This window comes from Frankliniella occidentalis, unplaced genomic scaffold (genome assembly GCF_000697945.3).
Source record: "Frankliniella occidentalis isolate FOCC.00 unplaced genomic scaffold, Focc_3.1 Scaffold339, whole genome shotgun sequence".
Taxonomy (NCBI): domain Eukaryota; kingdom Metazoa; phylum Arthropoda; class Insecta; order Thysanoptera; family Thripidae; genus Frankliniella; species Frankliniella occidentalis.
Window position 1 is genome coordinate 171,498 of NW_026267462.1, and position 26,647 is coordinate 198,144.

Sequence of the window (26,647 nt, forward strand, 5' to 3'; positions counted from 1 at the left end):
GATACACCACGATTCAAGCCGGGCGAGATTCTCAAAGTTTGTATTTTGGCTGTCGTCTTGCTTTTCTACACAACAAACAAACTCAAAAAAAAACTCCTTAAGGCCTGTATGAAAAATTGCGTATTGTTGAAGACTGTATGAAAAATAGGGTCGAGACACTCGCTCAAGTCAAACTATTGAAAACTTTAAAATAAAATGAGGCGTAAGCATGGATTCTACGATCTTTCAGTAACTGCAGCATCTAAATCAGCTTTAGTTAATGTTCTTACTACTTTGATAGATTGTAAGTACGAATTATAAAATGATGTGTAGCAGCATGTGACTCTTAGGTTATGTTTTGTTTTTGCAAGTGAGATGAATATTATTTTATGTCGCTCTTATTAGTTGGCTATCGAACTGTAGCCATAAATCAAATTGTAGAAGAGTCAGCTTTTGAAGCTCAAGACAAAAAGAAAAAGAGAAAAGCTGATAAGGATGCTCCTTCACCAATTCCTCCTCCAATCTCATTGGATGACATACCTCAGGTAGTTGACACTTAAAATGATCTATACCCAATTCGTTGTCATATATGAAGTTGCTAATTTAGATATTGAAAATTGGAATTGCATCATGTATTTACGTTACAGGAGATTAAAAATTCTCTGAAAATACTACATAGAGTCACAGTTTATTTTTCAACTTCCGATATAGCACATAAAATGGTGAGTTGTCCTCTTTTGAAATAAAAAATTCCTGGAATCTGATTTAATTTATATCTAAATTATCTATTACCCACAGGTGTCCTCAGATAATTTCAAAAAGTATGATATTGTAGCAGTGATTCCAACTTCAAAAGCGGCTCTTCAGGTATTGAGTGGCTCTAACTTGGGCTATAGTTTCTTACAAATCAATGAACTGCACTGACAATTATTTTATTGTTTCAGCACACGTGCAATGCTCTTGATGTTGATATAATCTCTATTGACATTAGTAGTAAAATGCCAATTCGATGGAATCGCAAACTTTACAATATGGCTGCTGAAAAAGGGATGTGGTTTGAGCTTCCCTATGCGCTAGCTGTTCTTGACTCCAATGCCCGAAGAAATTTGATTGAGGCTGGACATCTCTACCATGCATTTGGTAAATCCAAGGTAGTTTTTCTGCTTACTGAATTCTTATAACAGTACTTTTACAATAACATTGTTGTCAGCACTGACAGAGAATTGCTTTGTATTCTACAGAATATCTTGATTTCAAGTGGTGCTGAAAACCCCATGCAAGTCAGAGGACCATACGACGTGATAAACATGTATCCTTCTATGTATACATAATTTTTTTCGATCTTAAAATCAATCATAGCTCATAAGCATCAGTGGTCATAAATTTTCTGAATTTTCCTTAGCAGTGATTGCAGGAGTCTCTTGTTAGGACTTAGTGAAGAGCAAGCTAAAAGTGCTATCACCAATGCAGGGAAATCTGTTCTCTTGAGAGCTGGTGGGTACATGTAAAATCATTTTGCTTGACTGCATATTACCTCATTCAGAATAGTAAATTCTAATTTATGAAATCTTGGCTTTTTCAGAGAGTAGGAAAAGAGGAAAATCTGTAGTTTTCATTGAACGTTCTGTTTGCAAAACTGAGTTTAAGAAGGACAACGATGACGAAGAAATGGAAGAAAGCCATATTGGTCCACTATGTAAAAAGATTTGTGTGGAGGGAACTTAAATTTATTAAATGTCCACTTTCTCACACTCTCGAACATTCCATATTTCTTCCCTACACAGTACCCCCCACCCAAGCCCCACCCCTATCTCATCAGATGTGAGCTTTCAAAAGACTCCCGCCGTGAATGTTCTGCAAATAATCATTAATTAAAAGGAGGGAGGGGGCTGGCGGCGGCACGGGGAAGGGAGAGGGGAAGCGGGGAAGTTACCAATTAGTTACCAATATGTCAACATAACCTTCTGAACGCATGATATTGGGACAGAGAAGTTGTCTCTGTTTGAAACTACAACTAGAACAACTTTCATTCCAGATTGTTCCCAAAATTTTATCTTATTTTTAACTTCCAACTTAATTAATCTTTTAACAAAAATGCTTTTATTCTGCCCCACTTGTGGGAACTGTTTGATTGCTGCAGAGGGTGCTATCCGAATGAAGTTTCAATGCAATACTTGCCCCTTTAAATACGATGTTACGAAGAGAATTACAAGGAAAACATACCCCAAATTAAAGGTATTGAACAGTTTTCTCATCGACTTCATTTTCTGTCCCCATTTAATTTTCACTTTAAATGTAGAATTTTATCCGATCATATAATTCATGCATTTGATCTGATTGTAGTCTTTTAGCTTTTAAAGATAATCTTCGCTGTCTCAAAATGCACCATTTATTGTTATGTTTGTTCCTTTCTCAGGAGCTGGATGATGTCTTAGGCGGTGCTGCCGCTTGGGAAAATGTTGATTCAACGGAGGAGAGGTGTCCAAAGTGTTCTCATCCAAGGGCGTACTTCATGCAGATTCAGACAAGATCAGCTGATGAACCTATGACAACATTTTATAAATGCTGTAACCATCAGTGTGCACATAATTGGAGGGAATGACAGTGTTTTTTCAACGTTGCCTTTTATAATATTTTAGGAATGAACATTTTATGTGCTCCAGTGTTTGCATATTTATCAAATAAAATTTTTAAATTATGAATTTTTTTTTTACTTCTGTCTCCAAGATATTTTTTACGTATTTTTAAGCATGTTCTCATTATTATGAGCATAATACCAACTATGTCTGTGAAGGTGGATCGTGAGCGCCTACTAGCTCGGCAACCCCTTCGACATCTACACCCAACCCCACCCCTCCCCTTTCCTCAGGTGCAGTTGTTGCAGTGGTGGGGGCAACACTATAAAAGAAATAAACACTCCGCTGTCAATGGTCGTTTGCTCGCGTTCTCGTGCACTGCAATTGGGTTTTGTGTGACATCCATTGAAGACATTTTCATTTATTTTATATCTTGATGACACTGATTACATTAAGAGAAGCCACTCCGACAAGATATCGGTTTTAGAGCTGGAATGGGCAAGCTCCTGAGCTGTGCTGTAGCCTCTCTTGTGTAGGTTTCGTCTTATTGGATCTTTTATATTGACAAAAATATACCATACCGACAGGTGTCAGTCCACTCACTATAAGGACAGTAGCTAGGCCAGCGGTAAGTCAGTAGTTCTGTTTTATGCCTACAGTTTCTAGTCTTATTAATCTGACTGGGAGTATAATGAACTTTAAGGTTAGAATATTCAATTCTCATAACACTGAAGCTATGTTTGTTTGAATTTACGTTCAACGTCTGCAGTAGTTGGAACAAATGTAATTCAAAGTTAAATGTGATCTCTGTTTTAGGAAAGTCCTTAAAGTCTGTACATACTCATTATTGCAGGCAGAGCGCTTCCCGAACCATCAAGACTGATTGTCCATAATGTTTGATGGATGCTCTTCCTTCAATGTGGAACAGCCTTTTCAGCCCGCACTCATGAATAGCTCCTCAGCAGATTGGCTCCACACTCCTCCTTCACAAATGCCGTGGAGTCTGCCTGATGCAAGCCAACCATCTGTAATGAGGTACAACCTACCAAGGACATCTGAGGGCATTTTTATGTAGTAGTTCAGTATATCCTATGGTTCCTTCTTAATTTATTTTTTTTGTTCCATTGTTAGATTCACTGGTGATTCTCTGAACACTACTGATCTTGCAATGAAGGCCCTGAACCCTGATCTCCAAACACTCTCCAAGTCACAATCAAAACGGAAGAGCTGGGATTGTGATATTGAATAGTAAGTTTATTTTTAATTGTATCACTCTGTGGTCTTAAAACAAGAAGAGATATTAATTTTATAGCATCAAGTTTATATGATATTCTGATAACTTTCTTCTTGGCATGGAAACAAATATCCAACAGACATTGGTATCCCATTGAAATGAACATAACAAATCGTAGATTTATGTAGAAAGAATTGTCTGATATCTTTAGTGCCTCTTGAAACCTAGCAGCTTTCTGGAACCTTCTGGACTTCTACAGAACCTTCTGGACTTCTATAGAACCTTCTGGACTTCTATAGAACCTTCTGGACTTCTATAGAACCTTCTGGACTTCCATAGAACCTTCTGGACTTCTATAGAACCTTTTGCAGAATTCTATGGAATCTTCTGGAACCTGTAGAACTTGCTAGAACCCTCATGTCAATACTATTCTAAAACACTCCAGAATATTTAAACTTAGGAACTTTTGCAACTTTTAGAGTTCATGGGCAACGAAAATGAAAACCTATTTGTTAACTTATTTTTAATTAATAGAGCAATTTCATTTTTTCTTCAAGTAATCTGATCTTGAGTTTCCTTCTTATCCCATTTACCTGTATCTTTACCTTGGTTTTTGTGTTTTTTCCCCCCTCCAGCAATGTTCCACCCGCCAAGCAGCTCATAACAGAAGAAAAAATGGCAGAAAACCTAAATTGTTTGCACATAAGCAATAGTTATGTATCTCATCAGGTAGTGTACTTGTAAATTTTCATTTAAAGAAATGGACAACATTTGAAGAAAATCAAGGTTAAAAATATTGCATTAATCTATTTCCTACAGATTGGCAGCAGTCAGCCAATGTCAATCCCATTGCCAGAATCATCACCCTCCCTAACTGAATCAGCATCATCTTCATCAGATTCACCATCCTTATTAGATACAACCCTGGATGGGAAAGACCGAACAGTATCTCTCTGTGAACAGTTACGGAAACTCATTTCAGAATCATCTGTTTTACCCTCCCCCCTTCTAAACAAAGTGTAAGTAAGGGTGAATTTATGAAGAGTGCTGTTCAAAAGTGTATTTGGTTATCTCAAGTTTTAATCCAAAATTTTATCCACAGGGAAAGACCAACTACCGCACTAGTACTGTGGCAACCTCCAGGTGAAAGTATTTTTAAACATGTCAAAGCCACAGCTGAAAAAGACAGCAACCATCTGCAGGAGCAGAATACTGAACCTAAGGCAAGCACCTCAGGCATTAATATCTCAACACAGTCCTCTAATCACAGTAATTGGGATGATTTGATGGACAATAATAATTCTGTAAGCGCCATGGACCTTAATCTTTTCCCTTCCTCTGGGTAAGAGCAACGATTTGTTTCGTTTCTGTTCTTTGAAATAATTAGATTTTCATCTCATTAATATTTAATTCCTCTACAGATTATCAACTTTACAACCACTGCCTTCTGAGGTACCACTGCCAGATGATGATTTTATGGACATGCCAGAAGACTCTATGATGGATTTTTAGCTAGGTGTTTTTTGTAATGAATTAGTGAGTAGAATGTTCTGGTTTATTTATTTTTACTAATCTTGTACTGATGTTTGTTAAACAGTCTCTTCCTTTTTATCTCATGGAGACTTTGTTTCATTATTAATACTTAAAAAACAGTCCCTGTTTTAGAAATGGGTAGTGCCAATATTTAATAGACAGTAATATTGTCTTGGTAGACATTTATGACTTGAATTTGTGCTAATGTTAGGGTACTCCTTTTTTTTCTGGAGCTTTACTCCAGTCAAAGAAGTGCTTAATATAGAAGGGATCAAATATTTGAGGCATTTGCTCACCTGCAATATGATACCATATGGGCACAAAATTTTTGTAAAAATGGCCTTTTTACAATTTGCTCTCAATCTCCTCTTATTTAAAAAAAAAAAAAAAATCCATACCAGATTTTCGCTGTTATATGTGAATGGAAGTTTATTTGTGTACAGAACTCAATGCGAGTGGATTTGTCTGTCTGCGGATTTCTTGTGTGAGTGAGTGTGCGTCATTCCTGCAACCTTTCTTGGCATTATTTTCATAACACTGTCACATCTATTTTGTGATGTAATTTTAATCTAAATTTATAAATTTTATGTAAATGTTTTTTTATATAGTCAGCTCTTTTTAATATTATTGAAAAAGCATTTGCTTGTGCCACGTGGTACATGGTATCCGACTGCACCTGTTAAGGTACAATTAGACAAAAGCAAACCACAGTCCTATTTTTGCTTGTTCTGTAAAAGGTAAAACCATAACGAGTTATATGGTCCCCTCTCATTTGCCCCTGACCACATCTGTTTCTGTTTTTTTGTGTCAGTGCTAGTTATTTGAGTAGGTCTTTTTATGACAGGAATGATCTATTTATGTTTGTTTGTAAATAAATTATTTTGTAAATGTCGTATACATAAACAATGGAGCTGTATCTTTACAAACACCCATATTTTTCTTGTTGCACATTTCCATGCCTGCGGTGCGGAGTGCGGACTCCGGACTCCCTTGGCCTGAGGGGGAGTGGGTGGGGTGGGGGGATAACGGTGCATTGCATGCTCCCCTTCCACCTTCTTGCACCCCCAGCAGGTGGATGACCCCCCAGTGCCCTCGACGGACTACCTGCCTCAACGAGGCCACGTTCTCAGGAAGGGGGGGAGGGGGGGCAGACATGTCACAAGTAGAGTCCCACAAGCCAGCGTCTTTTGTCGCTTTTGTCAACCTGCAGCTGCACGGGCGTTACTTGTTCTCGTCTTTTTGGAAAACGACGGTGTGGCAGGGACATGGGTGTAGAGTGCTTAGGGACTTGACTTTACTATTTTTCTTAAACCCACCGAGGTAGTAAGTGGTGCTCTATGGAACTAGGAAATATCAGGGTGCGCGGCGCGGGAAGAAGACGCTTTCTTTGCCCATGTTGCACCAAGATTATTTTGAGCTAACCGAAATCTCAGCGAGACACACGGGAACACCAGATGATCTAATAAACTATTAATCTAGACAATCTATTTGGGAAGGTACATGTACATGTCGACCCCCATCACCACCCCCATTTTTTATTTTTTTTATGCTTTGCTCACCATCAGGGATTCCCTCGGGGTGCCCGCCCCGCCAGCCGGTCCTCGTGCACGGAAGTCGGACAGAATTTGGTAGAGGTGAGCATTAAACCGAAATGAGGGTAAACGAGCGGCAACTAACCACAATTTTGGGTTGATCTGGTGCAGTAAACTGCGAATTTTCTTCCATCCACACCCGTCTTACAGGCGCAAGCCACATGTTTTTGTTGCTATGCCAGCCTAGTGCGGGGAGAAATACTGACGGCTCCCCGCGAGCCGAGCTCAGCGCGGCGCGGGAACGGCCGACCAATCAGAGCGCAGGCTGGGCCAGCGTCTCCTCGCGCACCGGGGCGCTGCGGGCAGGCCAGGGAGAACGCCATTTTACGTGCGGAGTGCAGAGGTGTCGTGCGGGCGAGCAATTTCTTCTCCCCAAGTCCCCGTCAAGTCGCAAAAATTTACTCCAACAACCAATACCCACGCTCGATGGCGGAGCTGCAGGCCACCTCCGTGTCCCAGGATGCCATTACGGTGGCGCAGCTGGAATTAGGAGGAAATCCAAATGCCATGGCTCTTCGTCGGCCGTTCGATCCTGTGGCTCATGACTTGGACGCTTCGTTCCGTCTGACACGTTTTGCTGACCTAAAAGGATGAGGGTGTAAGGTCCCTCAGGAGGTTCTTGGGAAACTCCTCGAGGGACTGCAGCAAGACGAAAACAATGCCCAGGACGAACATGCCCACTTTATGCATATGGCTATACCGCGAATTGGTAAGTAGAGTGCCTGAAATTTTGTCAGTGTTGGTAGAGGAGCGTAGGTAGACGCCATGTTGTGGCAAGGTTGGGGTGGAGTTACCGGCCGGGAGGCACCGGCTAGTCTCTGGTCGTTGTGCTTGTCTCCCTCGCACTGGCCTTGCCATGCAGTCCGAATGCAAATCTCAGCGTCCCTGGCAAGTCTGGTCTGAGGGGTCAAACATGATTCCAGGCCGGCTACGGCCTGCGCCGTCCCGCCGGCGTCAAGATCGGGTATTGACCTTGGTCTCATCCGTTCATTGTTGGGTTAGGTTGGGGCCGTACCGCCCTCCGCAAGAGGGCGGGCTTTTCGCGGCTGATCTTCAAAAATTCACAAAAAAATTAAAACTGGCTATGAGAAAAATTTCAGAACAGCCTTTGCTGCCTTGTTTTTGTTGTTCCGACCATGTGCTCAAGTACATGTCTCCTCAAATTTCCTAAACGTCTGACCATGAAATTTATTAGGTCTGTAACAATGTTGCGCAGATTTGAATGATAGTCAATAATTTAATCAGAGATGATCACTTGACTATTTAATCTTTAAATGGTTTAAATTGTTGAAATGTTGTACTCCATTAATACTCTGCAGCGTTTTCTTATTCATCAAATGTTGTTCCAGGCATTGGTATGGATTCCTCCGTAGTTCCACTGCGTCATGGTGGGCTATCTCTGGTCCAGACCACTGATTTCTTCTACCCCCTTGTAGACGACCCATACATGATGGGTAAGTTTCATTTTCTGACAAGTCAAGTTATTTAAGAAGAAAAATAATCAGTGTTTGTATATCTTATATTTACAGGTAAAATTGCATGTGCAAATGTGCTAAGTGACCTGTATGCTATGGGGGTGGTCGACTGTGACAACATGCTCATGCTGCTGGGGGTGTCAACAAAGATGACAGAGAAAGAGAGAGATGTTGTGGTTCCACTTATTATGAGAGGTTTCAAGGTTTGGCTCAGTGAACACTAATGTTCTTAAAAGGAAACATGTCAACAAATTTGCTGTGTTCTGTTTTGTTATAAAGTTGTTTCAGGAACTTTGGTGGCATTGACACTAACTTGGGACAAAAGTCTAACATTCTGAATTATTTTTATAATTTTTAAGCAGGTGTGGACTTCTGTAAGTTTTATTGATTAATGTTTCAGGATTCTGCATTAGAAGCAGGCACATCAGTTACTGGTGGGCAAACAGTAGTTAATCCATGGTGTACAATTGGTGGAGTGGCCTCAACAGTCTGTCAACCAAACGAGTATATTGTGTATGTTTTTACCTGTATTTTCACTCTTACAAATTTGGTGTATTTTACAGATGATAAAATAATGCCTTCTTTTACAGCCCTGATAATGCTGTTGTCGGAGATGTGCTCGTTCTCACCAAACCCTTAGGAACTCAAGTTGCAGTCAATGCACATCAATGGCTGGATCTACCAGAGCGGTGGAATAGAATAAAACTTGTGGTGTCTGAGGATGATGTTAGGAAAGCATACCAGAGAGCAATGGATTCAATGGCCAGGCTAAACAGAATTGGTAAGAAACTTTTCCTCCTCTGCTTGATCGGCACCATTTTCCACCACTTTTGATAGCGTTCATTGGTGGTCGTGTACCGGTGCAAAATTATTTGTGGGACTTGCTTTATGGCTCTGAATTGTTTCAGAATCATGGTTTTCTCCCTCAACAGTTTTTGAATTATTTCTACTGAAATACATCTTTGAAACATATTACAGTTTTAGAATTGGCAAAATAAACTTTTTCCCTTATTGCTTAGTTGGCACCATTTTCCACCACTCTTGATAGTGTTCATTTGTGGTCGTGTACCGGTGCAAAATTATTTGAGGGGCTCGCTTTATGGCTCTGAAATGTTTCAGAATCGTGGTTTTTTCTCTCTACAATTTTAGAAAGCTATTTAAATGTGCCTTTGAAATGTTTTAGTATTAGTTGTACCAACTCTACTGTATATTTTCAGCTGCTCGCTTGATGCACAAATATAATGCTCATGGAGCAACAGATGTAACTGGATTTGGTTTACTCGGCCATGCTCAGAACTTAGCAAAACATCAAAAGAATGAAGTCTCATTTGTTATCCACAATCTACCAGTCATTGCTAAAATGGCTGCTGTTGCTAAGGCATGTGGCAACATGTTCCAGTTATTACAAGGACACTCCGCAGAGACCTCTGGTATGATTTTGGATTTGTTTTCATATGAATCCTATGACATTGCAATCTTCTAACTGACCAGAACATGGCTTTATCTTTTCAGGAGGGCTGCTTATCTGTTTACCAAGAGAGCAGGCTGCTGCGTATTGCAAGGACATTGAGAAGCAGGAAGGGTACCAAGCTTGGATTATTGGCATTGTTGAGAAAGGAAATCGCACTGCACGTATTATTGATAAACCTAGGGTAATAGAAGTCCCAGCCAAGGAGAAGGATGGAGAGCTTTGGTAGTTGTAGTGATGTTCCCACCATGATCTTTCGTGCTAGCAGTTTCTATCATTTGAGCTTTGGCAGCAATTTTACCATTAATGACTTTGTTTCTTCCATTCCTGAATCAGTAAGTTCAAAGCATATCCTTCACTTCTTGTTTGGCAAGGAACTGATCTACTTGAGCCATTATAGACAACTGCTGGCAATTCCCCTCACCATTTATTGTCGATATAATGCATAGTATTTTGATACATCTATTAAACTTGTTGTTTTTCTCATTGCAATTGCACAAACTGTTGCAACTGCAAGAATTATTGCCACATCTGTGACTTTTATAATTTAAGAATGAATTAATTTGCCCTAATTTTTTTAAGTTGCCATCTGGCAAAATGGTTCCAACCAATTCAGGCAAAGACAAAATTGGCTTGATTGAATAATTTTACATTTTAAGTATCCTTAGTTTCTCCTTTGAGCTGCTTTTGTATAATTGCACAACTCATTTCTGCTATTTTAACATTTTCTTATTAAAAATAATCGTCTTTAGAACGTGTCACATTATGCTGTTGCTCTGAAGCACATTCCTGTCTTTTTTTTGTACTTTCTGATTTTTGTGCCATACTGGCTACTTTTAGGCCACTGTAATGTTGACCATGTAGAGTGTTACTTGGCCCCAACATCGTGTGCTTCAATTTGATCATCTTTTTCTGTATTTGAATGTTTAATTGGTGTTCCTGTTGCTGTATGACTTAGGTTAGTCAAAGTTGGGCATCCAAATCCTATCCTGAAGAGCTTTTCAATGGGGGCTTCCATTAAATATTCCTATTCAGAAAGTAATAAAGGCTAAAATGTTTCCCATCACTGCTTTTTCTCTTTTTTTCAAACCAAACCCACGAAATACCAATGCATTGTATTGCGGTATAGATATATTTATTCTTTGTTTCACAGCCACCAAATGTTACACTTACATAAACACCATTCAGCTACTCTTTGAAAACTTGCAACCAAGACAAGCTGACAGAGCAGCTACAAGGTGGATAAAACTTATGCCATGCATATCATCTTCTTTTCTTCCCTCTCCCTCTCTTTTTCTTGGTAATTGTTTGAGTTTTGGGCTCAGACTTCTTCATTACCCTGGTTGGTTAAAAATAAGGAACTGAGTTGGGAATTCTTTTGTGGCTGTACCAAGAAACTATTGATCTAAATCTTACCTGGAGGGCATCACTTTTTTACTGCTGTGTAGCTGATGTTGCTGAACCAAACTTGCCAGTTTACCCTGCTCAGCTAACATAGAAAGGAAAGTGCAGATGAACTCATCATAGTTGTGTATTCTTCGGCTGTCATCAATCTGCCCAACAAAATTGAAACTATTATATAAGTACAGTAATTGTGAGGTAGCCTCATAATCCCTTCATTAATTAACTGTATCTTGCCTTGTATTTTTTCCTCTTTTCATTTTCGTCCCTTAAACTGGCCTGACATACGCTAATTTCAGCTTCTAGGTTTTTGAGAAGAGCAAGTAAATCTTGTGGAGCAAAAGCATGAGGTGCCTGGAACTGTTGGGGTGTGTATGGCACTGTTGTGCCACATAGTTGTGTGGCTGGAGGTTCTTGACCTGCCTCATCAGATACTGGTTTTGAGGTGCCAGGTGAGGGGAGTAGTTTAGGACCAGGTACTGAGAGTGAGCTCAATCTTTGAGATACAAGGCCTTTTCCTGTAACAAAGAAAATATGTCGTTCAAAATTGTGGAAAATGTCACGGATTATGATGACACTTAAAATGAGAAACATTGTGACATCTCTCAGAGCAGAAAAGAACCTTAAGCCCTAAACAATACCTGACGGTGATAATGATGCACTTGGGCTATTTTGACCAGAGTTCCATCCCCAGCCTAAGAAAAAATATGTGTGGTTGAAAACAAATAATTGAAATGTTGGTCATTACGTAATAATTAACTATATAACTAAGATACCTGTTGTTGGACTATTAAATGCTGATCCCACTTCTGAACTTGTATCAGTACTGGATGTACAACTTGTGCTCACACTGGGAGAAAGTGAAGTTTGGATAGTCAGAGGAGTTGTGTAGTCCCTTGGTGGCTTACACTTTTCCTCATCAACTTCCATTTTACAGCTGAAAAATAAGTAAACTGCTAGTAAAACAATTGACACATCACTCACAGGAAAAGGAACACCATCATCAGCAACAAACCTTTCCTCTTTGATGATAGCACCATCTCCCCCTCCTACAAAAAAAATGACAGCATAATCATTTTAATTAAGCAGATGCATCAAAAATCAAAAGCTGTGGCTTTTTTATTTAAATCTAAAACAGTAGAACTCACCCACTCCAACTTTTACATTATTGAGAATGTCAGAATCTGTAACTTCAGCCCCTGAAGTAGAATCATTGCTCTCTTCCTCCTTAATTTTTACAGACAATTTATCTTTTACCAAAGATTTATTTTCTTTGTCTTTTAACCCCTTTTTCTTAATTTTTGTGACCTGCTGGAGAGCCTCCGAAACTATTTGTCTGTAAAATAAAGTTTGAAGTTGAGAGCTTTAGACGGAGGTTCTAAAATGGTTATACTAATCAAACCAGCTTTTTTTTCACTGACCTGTTGGTGTTTAACATTTTCAGTTTATGAGTTAGAGCAAGTCTTCTGTCAGGCACAACTGCCATTAGATTGAAACGTATATCATGGTATTGTTCTCCTGTGGACATTCCTAATCTATCTGTAATGACCTTACGGAACTTTTCTGTCCAATCTTCTGAATCAGACCACGGGCCTGAAACAATATGCATGGTACTTGTCAACACTAATTTAAACTTTACTCACAGCAAATGCCCAAACGATTAGAGAAAGAAAAAATTATATTACCATGGTCCATTGGAAAGGGTTTAAGTCCGTCGAGCTCAAACAGTTTTCCATTGATTGGAACGTAACTAACAAAATGAAAGGCATCTCCTGTAGATCGTCCAGTTGGTACACCAATAGATTTATCCCTCCTCCTTTTGGCTTGAGGCATTGCATGGGAGTTATGAGCAGAAGCTAGCTCTGGTGTATTTCCTATTGCCCAGCCCTGAGACAACAATTTAAAAGAAATATATTAAATCCTGATACAAAATTGTGAATTGTAATTTTAAATATAAGCACAACCTTATTTTCCGGACACATCCCCAAAGTATGTTGCTTTAACCGTGTCAGTGTTCCACCGAGATGTATGTTAGGGCAATTCAACAATACCGATATTAATGCATGCGTAGCACAGCTATTGGGAACCATCTGTAATAAAAACAAACAAAGAGCAACAAAAATAAATTACAATTAAGAATGCTAAAAAATTGTAAGACAGTAACAAATACATTGACTGGAGCTTACCTGCTGGGCAAAAAATATACTATTGACCACATCGTCATCTTTGACGAAAGTTTCACTTTGATCAATTATCTTTCTTCTTGATCTCCTCTCCTCAATCCAACGGAAGAGAAAGATAAATCCGTAAACAGGTCCTTCTAAAGATTTTTGAAGGTCATAGATTTCTTCAACTTGCACTCCCTTGACACCAAAATCTTCTAAAAGAAGAGTGAAGAGACCTAGAAATACAGACGTTGTCAATATGGCATTGACACAAGCAGAACTTGCTGTCAGTAAACAAGGTTATAATGATGATGATGGCATTTTCTTAAAAATATATACCTGGATCACTCTCTAATTCTAGCCAACCGTCTGTCAATCTATTAATATCAACCGGCATGACGGCAAGATGAAGAAGCAGGTGGTAGTTCAAATGTAGACAATGCTCCAGTTAGTTTGTTAACAAATAGTTGGCATTTTTTTTTGGTTTACCACTTGTTTTTGTTGTGCGTCAGCATAGCTACAAAAACTTTTACATTTGTAAATGTACGCTGCGGCCAAAAATAACTGCACTGCAAGCTTTAACCCACAAAAACATTTCTTATACCGAAAGATATTACTTCCACAAAAACAAGAGGAATGAATGGAGCGTTATATCGAATTTGTTCCGGCAACGAATGAATAGAACGCCTCAAGATAGGCAAACCGCTTTACTATTACGCAAGATGGATTGCCTAGCACCGCACCGCGTATGCCTATAGTGCTGCCACCTCTGTGCGGTCACGAGAACCATCAAACAACGTTCGTAGCAGTTCCGTGGTGTGCCGACAGATAGCGGGCTGAAGCCAAGCGGGCCAAGCGCAGGTCTGTGCTTGCACAAAACTTTCCTCAACGTCATGCCAAGCCACCAATGAGATTCAAACAAAGTCTTCCCAGCATTCCGTGCGTGTGGTCTGGTCGCGTTATGGCGTAACGGCAAATTCGAAATCCGTCGAAATGTCAGCAACTCTAGGCGTTAATTTAAGGGTTACATGTCATGGATCTCGAGGAGATAGGAAGTACATGGAAGATTTCTTCGTTCTGAATTATGAACCGTCAGAAGATGAGCACAAGTTGGAGTACGCTTTCTTTGGTATATTCGATGGCCACGGTGGTAAGGAAGCTGCCCTCTTTGCCAAGGAACATTTAATGAAATTTATTGTGGCCGACAAAAGATTTTGGTCCGAGGAAGATGATGATGTTCTGCAAGCCATCACCAACGGTTTTCTTCAAACGCATCATGCTATGTGGCAAGATCAAGGTAAGTTGTTGTTAAGGTTAGGGCCCTCTCGTTGACCATAGAGACATATTTTGAATTCTTGTCGCCCTGTCCTCCCTCTGACAAAAGTTTGATCCTCTTTAAACTTCTTTCATATTGTTTTCCACAACCAACACCTGCCTCATATCTTGTATTTTTAATTTTATCCTCGCGTTTCCTTTATATTTTTGCTTACCCCTTCTATTTATCCTAACCTTGATTTTCTGCTATGTCCTTCTGTTTTTGTTGTGTCTTGAAAACTATCATAATATTTTGACCAAGTTCAAATGTTAGGCAGTGAATCCCCCTTTTATCTAGTGTCTAGTTACACTTGGCCGTTTTCTGCATGTCATTTTTCTATTTTGTTTTATTGTCAATTGTGTAACACTAAACTATAAAGCAACACTTGCAATATTTTGTCATAATTTTACTCTTTTTATCCTCCCCTTTGTAGTGAACTGGCCCAAAACATCTTCCGGATTGCCTAGCACATCAGGAACCACAGCATCCATTGCTTTTATTCGTCGAGGAAAAATTTACATTGGTCATGTGGGCGACTCATCCATTGTTCTTGGGTATCAGAAAGAAGGTATGTATTTTAATTTTATTTGTTGTTTAAACTTCCTGTCAGTCATGAAACTTATATCTTTGTTTCACTTTTGTTTCCAGGCCAAACAGAATGGACTGGGAAGGCATTAACCAAGGATCACAAACCAGAAGATGCCCACGAAGTTGCTCGCATTGAGAGTTGTGGTGGCAAAGTTGTTGCCAAATCGGGTGTTCCACGAGTTGTGTGGAATAGGCCTCGTCTAGGGCACAAGGGGCCTGTTCGACGTTCTACTCCGATTGATGAGATTCCATTTTTAGCAGTTGCTCGCTCTTTAGGTAGTGTGAAAACTTATCATAATTTCACGCTGTACTTTCAATCCAATAATTCTACTAATTTCTCTTTGTATTTATTTAAGGGGACCTGTGGAGTTATAATTCTGATACGGATGAGTTTGTAGTGTCACCACACCCGGATGTTCATGTAATAGAAATTGATGTTGAATCACACCGTTGCCTAATATTTGGCACTGATGGACTATGGAACATGCTCAATCCTCAAGACGGAGTTCACATTGTGCATGCTGCTGAGCAACACAATGAGAAAAATGTTTATTTCTCTGGCCAACCAGCTACAGCAAAGGTAATTTATTTTATTTTTAATAGCTTCCGAAAGCAACCCTGTATTATTCAATAACAATATATACCTTTCTCTCTTCATCCATAATCATACATTTCGTTTTTTATTTTAGAATCAAATGTGGGTAAACCCATCAAAGAGCTTAGTCGACAAAGCTCTCCGTCGCTGGGGAAATTTTGGTGCTCGTGCTGACAATACTAGTGCTGTGACACTATTGTTGGACCCTCCTGGAGTTCAAAGACGAGCAGGGGACAGATTAAGTGCGCCTCAACCAGTTCTGCATTCTGTAAGTGTCAATCTAATCTATCCATCTACCCCTTTACTTATCCTTTCATGAAACTCATGAAACTGTTGTATCTTCCATAGGTTGCTCAGAAGAGCACGCCACCTGTAAGTGATACAGAACCACTTCCCTCACACTCTACAACCCCTCCCTCCTGTTCAAGAGTTACAATATTTACGAGACCTACATCAGTTGAGCAAGTCCCTGCTACCAACATTCCTCAATCACCAAACAATGAGGCATCTAATACTTCTGAAGCAAATAGGGTGTGTGAGGGTGGCAACTCTCCAGAACCAACTCCAGCTACCACATGTCAACCGTCTGAATCCCATGATCAAACTTCATGCAGAACACCGCAGCCACCTTCATCTGTTGACGTGTTGAAACCTCAACTTGACTTGGGTTTTCCCTTACCTATGCCCTTAAAAGAAAATTGGTAAGAAGTCTAGGGCTTAATATTCTGTGTCAGATCTGAACTACTGTAATTTTTTTACCCTCTTTTATCTTTAACGTCATCTTTTATTTTACAGCTCTGATAATGAGGAATCCACAAACACAGATTTAAAAACAACTTTAACAGAGAAACATTCTGAACCTCTGAAACCTCTCCCTGATGCGACTACTCCTTCTAAAGACGAGAAGGTCGAAGTAGGGATAAAAAGTGAACATTCTTTTCGCAAGCAAGACACCTGTGTGAGTCAAAATAAACCCCAAGATTTACCTGGTGTGAAAGAGGCCCCTCAGCAACTTCCAGAGTCTCTTCAAAGACACTCATTAAAAAGGTTGCGGGGAAGAACTGTAATTGGTTATGACACTAGTAGCCACAATGTTTTTGGTGTGATGAAATCACCTTGTGCATCAGGTGAGCTTAATACTTGTGTTATTATACTTTAAACTCATGTTTTGAACCATTTTCTGATTGTAATTTCCTCTGCTGTGTTTTAGGTGATGGTGGGATTGTAAGAAGGCGGCACAGCAGTGTTTTAGATTCTAGGACTGGTTCTCTAGCAGCAGGGCTAGTAAGTCAAAGCCTAGGATTCAATTCTGCCTATGGGCCAGGCTATCAACTGGGTTCCAAGCGCCGCACCCGTTCAGAAGATAAACTTCTTCAAGCAGTTGGACGACTAGAAGATGACCTGCGAACCAGCGATGAGGAAAACAAGAAGACAGGTTGGGCAGTTCATTGTGTCAACCGGTTGAGACCTTCAGGTAATGTAAATACTGGGGTGTTAGGGAGCTGTATTTATTTCAGTATCTACATTGAGAGCCAATCTTTAACTTTTATTTTTGTAAATCCTAGATGAAGGATCTGAAGAAAATAATGCACATAGCTGTTCTACCCGAAGGAAAAAGAAATGGATCCGTTGCAGTGGTAATGCTATTGGAAGAGTCAAGCAAGCAAGGTAATTCTTTTTACGAAAATAATGTTTTTGAGTTTGTCTGGTCTAAAGTACTGATGTAATAATCTTTTCTTTCCGTAGACCATCTGTATCAATACGTTCAAACTCCAATTTTGTTAGCGGTTGTGATGTTGCATTGAGCAGAGATTGTTCTAGTGAACATAGTAGCTCACGAGTTTTGAGATCCGACACTCATTCTGCAATGCCAGTGCACACCCTTCGTTCTCAAAATGTCGACCTGAAAGCATCTAGACTTTCTATTCATGTGAGTTTATTTTTCTACTCGATTATTTACACCTTGCCTTTATATTTCATTTCTCTATGTTTTTTTTTTTTTCTCTAGACCCCTACAAAGTTTACTCCCAAGCGAGCTGTACAGCTGAAAGCTGCCTTAGAAATGACATCATTTGCAGCCGGTTCTAGCAGTCTCCTCCCAACTACAAAAATTCTCGTTGCATCATCTAGCTTATCTAAGCGACATCGTCAATCGTTTTGTGGGCGCACGCGATCCGTCACAACGCGGAGTAGAGTGAAGAGGTTAAGTAAATAGTGTGCTACAAGGAGACATTGGTGCCAAGAAGAAATTGTGAATGTAATGTCATTTTTATTGTTAGTGTCTTAAGGTAATTTTAAATTTTGTTATTGAGTGCTGGAGTTGATGCCTGGATTTTCAGGCAAATACCTAAGTTAAAAATTTGACCAAATAATTTTGGAAATTGCCTATGGTGAAAAAGGCATAGAACTAGTCTCTTGGAATGAATGTTTTAATTTGTTTTACATGTGGAATTTGCTACATTCATTTCTGATCTTTTGTATTTTTAAATTCATTTTTCACTCCATTTTTAAGTTTTTGTGGTATCAGTGTACCACGCACCTTTATTACTGCCAGTTAATAATAACTTTCATAATCATATTTGTGAAAAATGTGTGGGTAATGGGGTGTGATATGTACTATGCACCAAGCTTTTTATTTTAAGATTAAGATTACCTATAATCAGTTTTCATCATTTTCTTTTCTGTGAGATAAAATCCTACAGTCTTGTTAATTTCGAGTGATTAGGGGTTGGAACCCTGTGACCAATACCTCACTGTTCAGAATTAATTTATTAATGTCAAAATTTATCTTCTCTGTTCTGAGGCTTTTCCAAAATCAAAATTCAGTGGTTCCATCCTTACAAAGCTATGTTCATCATACTCAGTCCAGGATTGAGTTGATATTCGAATTTTAAATAATGGCAATGTCTAGTTACTGTTAGGCATTGTTAACTTATTGAAGCTACTTAATTTGAGAGTGAATTTATGGGACCAGCTATATGTCGTTTGTTAAGCTGCTTAGATTTCTTATAATCTAACTTTTAGTCATGTAAACCTACCTTTGGTTTTCAAAATTATAAGAGTAGTCTTCTTTTATTATTGATGTGCTTGTTTATGTGTGGACCAAATTTTTAACATGCCGACATAGCAGTACAACATATGATGACTGATATAAAAAGATATTTTTTCATCCTTAGAGTAATTTCTATCCTTTACATGGGCCTTCTTTGTGACTGATGCTTCACAGTAAATTCATTATGAATCCCAATTATCCTGATTGTTATGTTGATTGATGCACAACAAAAAATCTAATGCATTAAATTGTACCTATATTGCAATTTGAAGGAAGGAGAATTGTCCTCTCCTGTGATAGACGGTTATTGGATTTGCTTAGTTGCTGATTTTCTTATTTGAGGGTCTAAGGAATGTGAACATCCTATATTGCAGGAGGGCTGGATCCCAGGATATATTTATTACCAAGAATTTCAATAGTATCTACCTATAGACTGTTTGGCAGTCTCAATTTGAGTCTGACTTTTTTCTCATAGTGAACAGTGTAGTGAATTTATTGCCTTTTAATGTGTCTTTGATTGTAATTCCAGGCGAAAGGCACAAAGACAGTTACTGTGGCATTTATTTTGCCTTTTTTGGGAAGTGTTCTCTCTATAGAGCTTGATACTTTCTCATCACTAAGCACTTAAATACTTCTGACTGAGATACATGCCTACGTTTGAGGCATTGAATAATTTTCTGTGAATGAATAGTCTCTTTTATTACTCTCTAGTAATTTGCAAAATTTGTCTTCACAGCTTGTTTGCGAGTTATTTACACTGTGAGAATAGTTTTTTTAAATTATTTATGGCACATATATATACATCTGGACCTTCTACCTATTCTAACTGCTCAGATTAAAGATCTCATCTGTTATTTTTGAGGTACATAAATGTGACAATCAACTTTGTTGGCACTTGTTGCCAGTAGGGTTCTATGCAGAGAAATGCATAAGGTCTTAAAGGTGACTTTTGGCCAAAGTTTTCCTTTTGTTAGTGTTTCAATTAATCACATTGAACATAATTATGAAATCAGAAATCTATATATAATAGAATATATATATTGCCAGTAAATGATTGTGTACAGGTTGTTACTATATGTATATCATAACTTAAATAAAGCTATATGTTTGTATGGTCTAAATTACAACTCTTATTTTACATTCATTCCCATTCAATTATCACTTATTTTATCAACACAGCTGGATTCCATAGCACAAGCCTGAGCAGAAACAAAACTGATGTCAGGTTTTTCAACCTTTCCCAATAAATTACAACACTTCACGTTCAAGGCTTGATCGAGGAATACAATTTTATTTTTCATCAGTGTTTCGCGGTTGAGCACTAGTCTCATAGCAGACAGGTCAAGATAGGTCATTTGTCTGAATGTGAATCGGAATCCAAAGTATTTCTGCGGCGAAAACGAAAACTGGACAACCCGAAATCCGACAATCCGACGTTTTTGTAGGCACCAAACATGGCGGCGGACGGTGATGAACCAATTTCAGACCAAGAAAAGGTAAATTTACTGACTTTAATGAAATTTGTTTGTATTTCGTGACTTATTTGTGGTCCTGCAGTTGTCAGAACTTGAATGCGTGTATTTGATCGCCCCTAATCGTTCTAGTGTCATGGTTATGTTACGTCAGTTATGGGCCTAGCCCATTCTGAGAATCAATGTGATGTTAGCATACTTCATATATGTATGTTTGTGTCAGAAAGCTCCTTTCGTCTGTTCTTGATTCTTACTCGTGACCAGCTTACTGCAGTCAAATAGTACCCCGAAGCATTATCATTATCGAAAGGTTAATGTCACAGCATAACACAACAGGTCACAATACATTTGGCTTAAGATCGAAATGAAGCAGTCTAACTTGTGTGTTCTTGCTATCAACAGATATGAGTTCTTTATGCAGTTGATAATCCACATATATTTTCATTGTACATATCTTTACCTCTAAACCTGCTTTACCTTACATCATCCTAGTTGTCTTTATCTGCTTGATTTTGTTTTCATGTCAGTGTATCTAAATTATTTTAATAGGACTCTTTCAGTGTCGATTGTAATTCTGAATTCTCCAATAAACTACTCTGCATATGATTAGCTTGAATCAACATGAAAACATATGTTTGCTTTCTATTTCATAATTGTACCCTCTCTCCTGTTATTGTGTAGGTCCGAATTGTCTCAGATTTCATCCTTCACTCCCCTCCAGGCGAATTCAATGAAGTTTTTAATGGTAAGTTAAAATAAAATATTTTATATATTCTATTCCTGGATCTTGGAGCAATTGAAATAAGAAAGGCCAGTTTGATTCTTAAATTCACACTCAAATTCACACTCAAATTTACACTTCTTTTTTCTTTCTTCTAGATGTTAGGGTACTACTTCACAATGACTCGCTCTTGAAAGAAGGAGCATCAGGGTAAGGTTGAATGAATAGCATTGCTTTACATGTGTTGACATCTGCTTGTGCAGTAGTAACCCTTTTTTTTCTTCTTCTCATCAGTGCCTTTGCTCAATACAACAAGGATCAGCTGACACCTGTGAAAATTGAAAATTCTGATCATCAGGTGCTCATTACTGAACACAATGATTTGGGCTCTAATCGCTTCTTTGATGCTCACTCAAGGCAAAGTTTTAAATATGACCATCTACGTAGAGAAGCAACTGATTTCCAGGTATGCTCTTCACTTCAACTTTTGATGTTATAAAAGTTTTTTTCTTTTTTCACATCAATCTGTTTTCTAGCCATGGGAGCCTGATGCAGCATCAGAGTTATGGAGATCTGCATTGGAAACTGAATTTATAAATTACACCAATGCCCATTACAAGCATGGTGTTTGCAGTGTCTTTGCTAAAAGTCAGAATGGGGTTATTACTCTCACTGCATGCCTAGAAGACCACCAGTTTCAACCGAAAAACTATTGGTATTGTGATACAGAGTATTTTACATTGAAATCAGTCTACATAGTTTATCTGGATCGTTGGTATTAACGAATGATACATTATTTTGTAGGAATGGCCGATGGCGATCCCAGTGGTCTGTAACTTTATCCTCCAGTGCTGCAGAAGTTAGAGGAATTTTGAAAGTTCAGGTGCACTACTATGAAGATGGAAATGTTCAGCTTGTGAGCTCTAAGGATGTAAAAGAGGAAATCCTAACTATCACGGTAGGTTTGTCTGCCCACCCCCCCAGAATCTGATGGATTCATTAGCATTGTACCTCCGCAAGACTATTTCCATAAAATTTGCCATTCAATTATTTTGTTGCAGAATGAACAACAAACTGCTAAAGAGTTTGTCCGTATTGTTCAAGAGGCTGAAGATGAGTACCAAAATGCCATTACTGAAAATTACCAAACTATGTCTGAAACAACCTTCAAGGCACTTCGACGTCAATTACCAGTTACACGAACTAAGATTGACTGGAATAAGATTGTTTCGTACAGCATTGGTAAAGAATTGAAAACCCAATGATGAATGTTGTTGTCATTTGTGACCTCCTATAGTTAGTGTTGGGGAAGGGGGGCATTGTGGCCATGTAATTGCATGTGCATTTTATTACCTTTGGGTGTATATAATTGAATACAAGAGTTATTAACTACTGTTAAATAGATTCCTTGTTGCAAAAGTCATTACAGCAAGCCAAGTCTGATGTATTTTCAATGTAGTGTATTTTACACTTTTGTGGGGCTTGACTCTTAAGAAATTTGTGGACTATGTAGGTATTAAAACATTTATTTGGGATCTAATTGAGTTTTGGTTTATTGTATTTTTCACTTCAATTTGTTTTGCATTTGTCAAAACCAAATCATTTTGCTTATTAATATTTGTACAAAACATTTTTTCACTTTTGTATTGAAACTTATTGTGCATCAAATGTGATGGAGAATGTTTTGTTCCTTTTCTCAGTATTCTGTTCAGTCCCTTTTCTCTTTCCCCATTGCTTGCCAAATCTGCATTTTTCTCTTTGAAGCTATGTGAATATCTTAGGTTTGATCTATCATATATCAATTATATTATGTTAATTTGATCATAACTTTATTTGCAGTTGGTATTTTAATTGTACTTGTGGCTTGTGTTTTAGTCATTGCAGATATTTTTCATCATGATGCTTGGTTGATAGATCGTAAACATTTATTATCTTTCCTTGCAATATATTAGTAAGTTTAATTTCTGTGACATCTTTTCCCATAATGTGCTATTTCTTCCAACTGCAATAGTATTGCTTGAAGGGCATGTGTATATAATGTATTTTTTATGGTGAGAGTATAACCTAAAGTAAAATCCAAATGTTACGAGGTATTTTGAATGTTGAATGTCAACATATGCCATTTGTGGTTGTTTCTCATTTTGCATTTGGTTTAATTGACTATTTTGTATCTTAGATTTGCAAATAAATGTCTGATGATGGCTTTCACTACATATTCTAAAACATTTTTGTCTCTTACATGGCTGTTAGTTTCAGACCTTTATATTAAGTACATGCCAAATGTGTGTGTGTGTTTTGGACCATTAAATACAACTGTGAGAGCTGTTATCAGCTTTAAACACTAATACCATTTTATGATTGTTAATTTTTTGGTTTTAGAATATCTCACAACTTCTAGACCTGGAGTATAAACTACTCTCATCCCTCTGTCAAATTCTGTTTAAATTGAGTGGCCCTTGTCAGGCTGTTTTAGTAACATTAACTACAAATGTGAGGGAAATCTTCAGATATTGTTGTATTCTGTTATTACTTTACTTTCAATAAAACCATTGGCTCGTTTTGGGCTTTCCTTTATAAATGTGCTAAAATTTATTTCACTTGTGCTGTGCTTGATCGAAAGGTGCCACTCTGCATTAAACTACAATGCCCAGTGAGAAATTCAATATCTATTCTGCATCATGTAGAAGAAATAAGTTGACTTTGAGTATCACTCTCACTCGACATGTTTCCCAGTCACAAGATTTATGGCTCATTCATTGATACAAAAGAGGAAAGAATGGTCGTGTCATTGATCACCTTTTAACTTATTTGTACAGAAATTTAAAATTTATTGCAATAATTTACCTCGCACTAAGAAAATATCATTTTTTAAAAAAGGCCGTCAACCTTTGACAGCATTCCAGTAAATCGCCCGGAAAAGTGGTGGGCGCACTGTGTCATTTCAAGAGCTGGCGGGGTGTTCGTTTCGATAAGCGATGTCCCAGAACTCCTTGATTATAGTCCATTGTTGCACGGTCCGCGCTAGGTCGTCGCGTGGATGTCATTTCTTTTTCAGCGACTCCTCCTCTTCGGCGAACACATCGCGAAGTCGGTCGAGTCTTCGGAGTGTCATTTCTAGGATGATGTGAAGGTGGCAGTGAGTAATCGAGCATAATGAGCACGGTCTGTCTGGTTGCGCCGGTTGCGCAAGCTTTATTTCCTTCCCCTGTAAAGCAAAATCTGTACTTACCGTGAAGCTCAGCCCTGGTGGAGAGTGTGCCGCCGTACTCACGAGGAAGGCATTCCTTTGGGATGATTGTGTGCAGATCGGAGTAGTCATCCCCCGTCAGCATCTTGGTCTGAAACAGGGAGCGCTCAGCAACGAGAGCGGTAACGAGAAGGAGCTTCGCACCTCCGCAAAAAAAAAGCGACGCGTCGCGAACTGACCTCGTCGAGGCGTTTCTTGTCGCCAAAGTTCCGCAGCACCTTCATCACGGTGGTGATGTAGGAGGGGGTGTGCAGCAGGATGATGCCCTTCAGCACGATGGGGAGCCCGGACTGGAAAGGGGGAGAGACGCCCGAGCTTATTGGAGCTTGAGAAGAGCGCGCGTACTCCAGCGGATAAGGTAAAGTAAGCGCGTTCCCCACGTCTATTACACACCGGTGTTTGTTGGGTTGCATCTAACGCCTGACTACCAGGCATTCCCTTGACGCATGGCGCATGGCCTTGTAGGTAGGCGTAGAGATGCAGCCCGCTACGCACGGGTGCGTTCGAGGGAAGTTCTGCAAGGGGTCGTTCCAATACTACGTGACTTGAATATGGGGGGGGGGGGGTACAAATATTATGGGGTTCCAAAAGGATCTGGATGGGCATTGGAGTCCAAGGAGACACCATGATATTTGTAACCAGGGGTAAAAATATCATGGGATCCCCTTGCACTCCAATGAACATCCTGAGCAATTTTTTGAGACCTCATAATATCTGTACCCCCTAAAAGTCGTGAGGTGTTGGAACGACCCCCAAGGCCAGGCGCCCGGCCTCGCACGCGTGTCTCGCGCCGTGGGGTAGGCCACCCATCGCGCACCTGGAAGTAGGCGAACAGCCTGCGCTGCGAGAGGAAGCCGAACTTCCAGAAGTGGGCGATGGAGCCGAGGTGCATGTCGTAGACGATGTAGACGCCGGGGAGCGTGGGCTCGGCCAGGAGCAGCGCGTCCAGCATCATGAGGAACACCTTCTGGTAGTCGTCGAACTCGAAGGTGCCGGGGTCCGGGTCCTTGAGGGCGTTGATGACGACCCGGCAGCCGTCCGGGGTGAGCCGCGGCGACACGATGAAGTCCCTGCGGACGAAGCGTGATCGCGAGGGTGGTTGGGGTGCCCGGCGAGGACATTGAGGACAAGCAGCAGGTCACCGAGGCCAACGAGCTCGCCAACGGGCACCATAAGCCGCCAACCTGCGGCGGCGGTCCACTCTCCCGTCCGCGTGTCCTCTGTCCTCCTCTGGCGTGGCGGTCCATAGGTCGAGTTACATGACACATGACAGCAGAGGAGGAGGAGCGCGCACTCTAAACGAACAATGAGAAGGGAGGGGACGGCGTGGCGGCGGGGCGGCGTGGGGGCGGCGAAGCCCAGAGTCAGTGTCATTGCCGCGTGGTCGCACCCGTCGTGCCCCGCGATGCAAACGCCACGCCACGCCACGCCGCCCCTTAAGCAGTGTTGCCATCATTTTGCCTCAAGTTACACTTATCGGAAGTTTTGCACGCGGCAGCAGAGATTTAAGGCAAGAGGGTACTTAGACCGACCGCCAGCAGTCGTGCCCGTGCTTGTGCCTTATCGACGCGTTTGTAGGGGGTGGGGTAGGGGGGTGGGGGGTTGGCACGGGGCGATAATGACAACTAAGGATGCATTTTTCATGGCGCGTTTTCTGTTTCCCTTCCTTATTCTACAATATTCTTCAGCCACTGTAACCACTTTATGTTTTATGTCTTTGGTTGGGATGCGTTCTCGACTCGGTTTCTCTCTCTCTCTCTGCTGTTCAATTCCACGCGTGGTGCAGCGCAGGGCTTGCACTCCGAGCGACCTGCTCCACTAGGCGCACCCCGGCCCGACCGTCGTCGTGTGGCATCTAGCCAGGTTGCGAATCTTGAACTCGCCATCGACTTAGGTCTCCTGGTACGGTGTACGCTCGGAATACGAGGTTTAAACTTCGCGTGCCCATGCCATGGCCGCCTTTAGTGAGTGTTTCTTTTTCTTTCTTTTTTTCGGTGCGCCGATGGTTGGACTCGGACTCGGACCCGGACAAGGCGAGGAGGGAGGGACGGACGAACGGACAGACAGACAGACAGACAGACAGACAGACAGACAGACAGACAGACAGACAGACAGACAGTTTTTCGACATTGAAGAAAAAACGTTAACACTTCGTGTAAACTGCGAAACGAACCCATGATAAAACTAAATTATATATCCTAATGTAAATAATGAAGTAAACATTTTTAGTTGTA

At 40.0% G+C, this 26,647-nt stretch overlaps 8 protein-coding genes across 10 annotated transcripts in view; 6 read left to right on the forward strand and 2 right to left on the reverse strand.

The window, feature by feature from the left end:
- Positions 1-133: 133 nt before the first annotated feature.
- LOC113212131 (ribonuclease P protein subunit p30) lies at positions 134-1,730 on the forward strand. Its single transcript, XM_026430724.2, has 8 exons — positions 134-283; positions 385-524; positions 627-701; positions 778-846; positions 924-1,130; positions 1,221-1,288; positions 1,394-1,473; positions 1,562-1,730. The coding sequence occupies exons 1-8, from the start codon at positions 196-198 to the stop codon at positions 1,702-1,704; spliced, it is 870 nt and encodes a 289-aa protein (XP_026286509.1). The 5' UTR covers positions 134-195; the 3' UTR covers positions 1,705-1,730.
- A 169-nt stretch (positions 1,731-1,899) lies between these two features.
- Positions 1,900-2,681, forward strand: LOC113212126 (DNA-directed RNA polymerase III subunit RPC10). Its single transcript, XM_026430719.2, has 2 exons — positions 1,900-2,214; positions 2,396-2,681. Exons 1-2 carry the CDS (start codon positions 2,074-2,076, stop codon positions 2,579-2,581), a joined length of 327 nt encoding a protein of 108 aa, XP_026286504.1. The 5' UTR covers positions 1,900-2,073; the 3' UTR covers positions 2,582-2,681.
- Positions 2,682-2,849: 168 nt separating this feature from the next.
- On the forward strand, positions 2,850-6,228 carry LOC113212139 (uncharacterized). 3 transcript variants are annotated; one of them, XM_026430734.2, is made up of 7 exons: positions 2,850-3,183; positions 3,372-3,590; positions 3,687-3,803; positions 4,425-4,518; positions 4,609-4,808; positions 4,892-5,131; positions 5,211-6,228. In XM_026430734.2, the coding sequence occupies exons 2-7, from the start codon at positions 3,448-3,450 to the stop codon at positions 5,299-5,301; spliced, it is 885 nt and encodes a 294-aa protein (XP_026286519.1). In that variant the 5' UTR covers positions 2,850-3,183; positions 3,372-3,447; the 3' UTR covers positions 5,302-6,228. The 3 variants fall into 3 exon arrangements, with proteins under 3 accessions (XP_026286519.1, XP_026286518.1, XP_026286521.1); XM_026430733.2 differs by having other exon boundaries at positions 3,409-3,590; XM_026430736.2 differs by having other exon boundaries at positions 2,850-3,087; positions 3,409-3,590.
- Positions 6,229-7,218: 990 nt separating this feature from the next.
- Positions 7,219-10,923, forward strand: LOC113212143 (inactive selenide, water dikinase-like protein). The gene is made up of 7 exons (XM_026430739.2): positions 7,219-7,623; positions 8,264-8,368; positions 8,444-8,592; positions 8,790-8,902; positions 8,980-9,170; positions 9,607-9,819; positions 9,902-10,923. Exons 1-7 carry the CDS (start codon positions 7,341-7,343, stop codon positions 10,084-10,086), a joined length of 1,239 nt encoding a protein of 412 aa, XP_026286524.1. The 5' UTR covers positions 7,219-7,340; the 3' UTR covers positions 10,087-10,923.
- Positions 10,924-10,970: 47 nt separating this feature from the next.
- Positions 10,971-14,180, reverse strand: LOC113212142 (ubiquitin carboxyl-terminal hydrolase calypso). The gene is made up of 12 exons (XM_026430738.2): positions 13,763-14,180; positions 13,445-13,659; positions 13,223-13,348; positions 12,944-13,145; positions 12,680-12,851; positions 12,407-12,594; positions 12,274-12,307; positions 12,035-12,195; positions 11,900-11,953; positions 11,496-11,776; positions 11,274-11,410; positions 10,971-11,196 (listed from the first exon to the last, which is right to left on the reverse strand). The coding sequence occupies exons 1-12, from the start codon at positions 13,818-13,820 to the stop codon at positions 11,121-11,123; spliced, it is 1,704 nt and encodes a 567-aa protein (XP_026286523.1). The 5' UTR covers positions 13,821-14,180; the 3' UTR covers positions 10,971-11,120.
- Positions 14,181-14,301: 121 nt separating this feature from the next.
- Positions 14,302-20,094, forward strand: LOC113212140 (protein phosphatase 1D). Its single transcript, XM_026430737.2, has 11 exons — positions 14,302-14,720; positions 15,172-15,306; positions 15,387-15,602; positions 15,683-15,906; positions 16,016-16,189; positions 16,270-16,622; positions 16,717-17,048; positions 17,132-17,395; positions 17,487-17,589; positions 17,668-17,851; positions 17,930-20,094. The coding sequence occupies exons 1-11, from the start codon at positions 14,417-14,419 to the stop codon at positions 18,134-18,136; spliced, it is 2,496 nt and encodes an 831-aa protein (XP_026286522.1). The 5' UTR covers positions 14,302-14,416; the 3' UTR covers positions 18,137-20,094.
- A 223-nt stretch (positions 20,095-20,317) lies between these two features.
- LOC113212128 (F-actin-capping protein subunit alpha) lies at positions 20,318-23,744 on the forward strand. Its single transcript, XM_026430721.2, has 7 exons — positions 20,318-20,469; positions 21,127-21,190; positions 21,325-21,376; positions 21,461-21,632; positions 21,703-21,881; positions 21,971-22,124; positions 22,228-23,744. Exons 1-7 carry the CDS (start codon positions 20,428-20,430, stop codon positions 22,429-22,431), a joined length of 867 nt encoding a protein of 288 aa, XP_026286506.1. The 5' UTR covers positions 20,318-20,427; the 3' UTR covers positions 22,432-23,744.
- A 214-nt stretch (positions 23,745-23,958) lies between these two features.
- Positions 23,959-26,647, reverse strand: part of LOC113212129 (alpha-tocopherol transfer protein-like) — a 4,151-nt gene continuing 1,462 nt past the window's right edge. Inside the window, exons 3-6 of the mRNA XM_026430722.2 lie at positions 25,231-25,483; positions 24,593-24,703; positions 24,396-24,504; positions 23,959-24,280 (exon numbers count right to left, since the gene is read on the reverse strand). Coding sequence (XP_026286507.1) covers positions 24,207-24,280; positions 24,396-24,504; positions 24,593-24,703; positions 25,231-25,483 — 547 coding nt within the window. The 3' untranslated portion in view covers positions 23,959-24,206. The remainder of the gene's footprint in view (positions 24,281-24,395; positions 24,505-24,592; positions 24,704-25,230; positions 25,484-26,647) is intronic.

What these genes read in the sequence shown, in the direction of transcription:
- LOC113212131 (XM_026430724.2), top strand. Translation starts at nt 196, where the DNA reads ATGAGGCGTAAGCATGGATTCTACGATCTTTCAGTAACTGCAGCATCT. An exon ending in CATTGGATGACATACCTCAG is followed by an intron (nt 525 to 626) that starts GTAGTTGACACT and finishes TTTACGTTACAG; the next exon opens with GAGATTAAAAATTCTCTGAA. An exon ending in CCATACGACGTGATAAACAT is followed by an intron (nt 1,289 to 1,393) that starts GTATCCTTCTAT and finishes CAGTGATTGCAG; the next exon opens with GAGTCTCTTGTTAGGACTTA.
- LOC113212142 (XM_026430738.2), bottom strand. Translation starts at nt 13,820, where the DNA reads ATGCCGGTTGATATTAATAGATTGACAGACGGTTGGCTAGAATTAGAG. An exon ending in TAATGTAAAAGTTGGAGTGG is followed by an intron (nt 12,308 to 12,406) that starts GTGAGTTCTACT and finishes TTTTTTTTGTAG; the next exon opens with GAGGGGGAGATGGTGCTATC. An exon ending in ATTTAATAGTCCAACAACAG is followed by an intron (nt 11,954 to 12,034) that starts GTATCTTAGTTA and finishes ATTTTTTCTTAG; the next exon opens with GCTGGGGATGGAACTCTGGT.
- LOC113212126 (XM_026430719.2), top strand. Translation starts at nt 2,074, where the DNA reads ATGCTTTTATTCTGCCCCACTTGTGGGAACTGTTTGATTGCTGCAGAG. An exon ending in AAACATACCCCAAATTAAAG is followed by an intron (nt 2,215 to 2,395) that starts GTATTGAACAGT and finishes TTCCTTTCTCAG; the next exon opens with GAGCTGGATGATGTCTTAGG.
- LOC113212128 (XM_026430721.2), top strand. Translation starts at nt 20,428, where the DNA reads ATGGCGGCGGACGGTGATGAACCAATTTCAGACCAAGAAAAG. An exon ending in CAATTTCAGACCAAGAAAAG is followed by an intron (nt 20,470 to 21,126) that starts GTAAATTTACTG and finishes GTTATTGTGTAG; the next exon opens with GTCCGAATTGTCTCAGATTT. An exon ending in ATTCAATGAAGTTTTTAATG is followed by an intron (nt 21,191 to 21,324) that starts GTAAGTTAAAAT and finishes TCTTTCTTCTAG; the next exon opens with ATGTTAGGGTACTACTTCAC.
- LOC113212140 (XM_026430737.2), top strand. Translation starts at nt 14,417, where the DNA reads ATGTCAGCAACTCTAGGCGTTAATTTAAGGGTTACATGTCATGGATCT. An exon ending in TCTTGGGTATCAGAAAGAAG is followed by an intron (nt 15,307 to 15,386) that starts GTATGTATTTTA and finishes TTTTGTTTCCAG; the next exon opens with GCCAAACAGAATGGACTGGG. An exon ending in GCCAACCAGCTACAGCAAAG is followed by an intron (nt 15,907 to 16,015) that starts GTAATTTATTTT and finishes TTTTTATTTTAG; the next exon opens with AATCAAATGTGGGTAAACCC.
- LOC113212139 (XM_026430734.2), top strand. Translation starts at nt 3,448, where the DNA reads ATGTTTGATGGATGCTCTTCCTTCAATGTGGAACAGCCTTTTCAGCCC. An exon ending in AGCCAACCATCTGTAATGAG is followed by an intron (nt 3,591 to 3,686) that starts GTACAACCTACC and finishes TTCCATTGTTAG; the next exon opens with ATTCACTGGTGATTCTCTGA. An exon ending in AATCTTTTCCCTTCCTCTGG is followed by an intron (nt 5,132 to 5,210) that starts GTAAGAGCAACG and finishes ATTCCTCTACAG; the next exon opens with ATTATCAACTTTACAACCAC.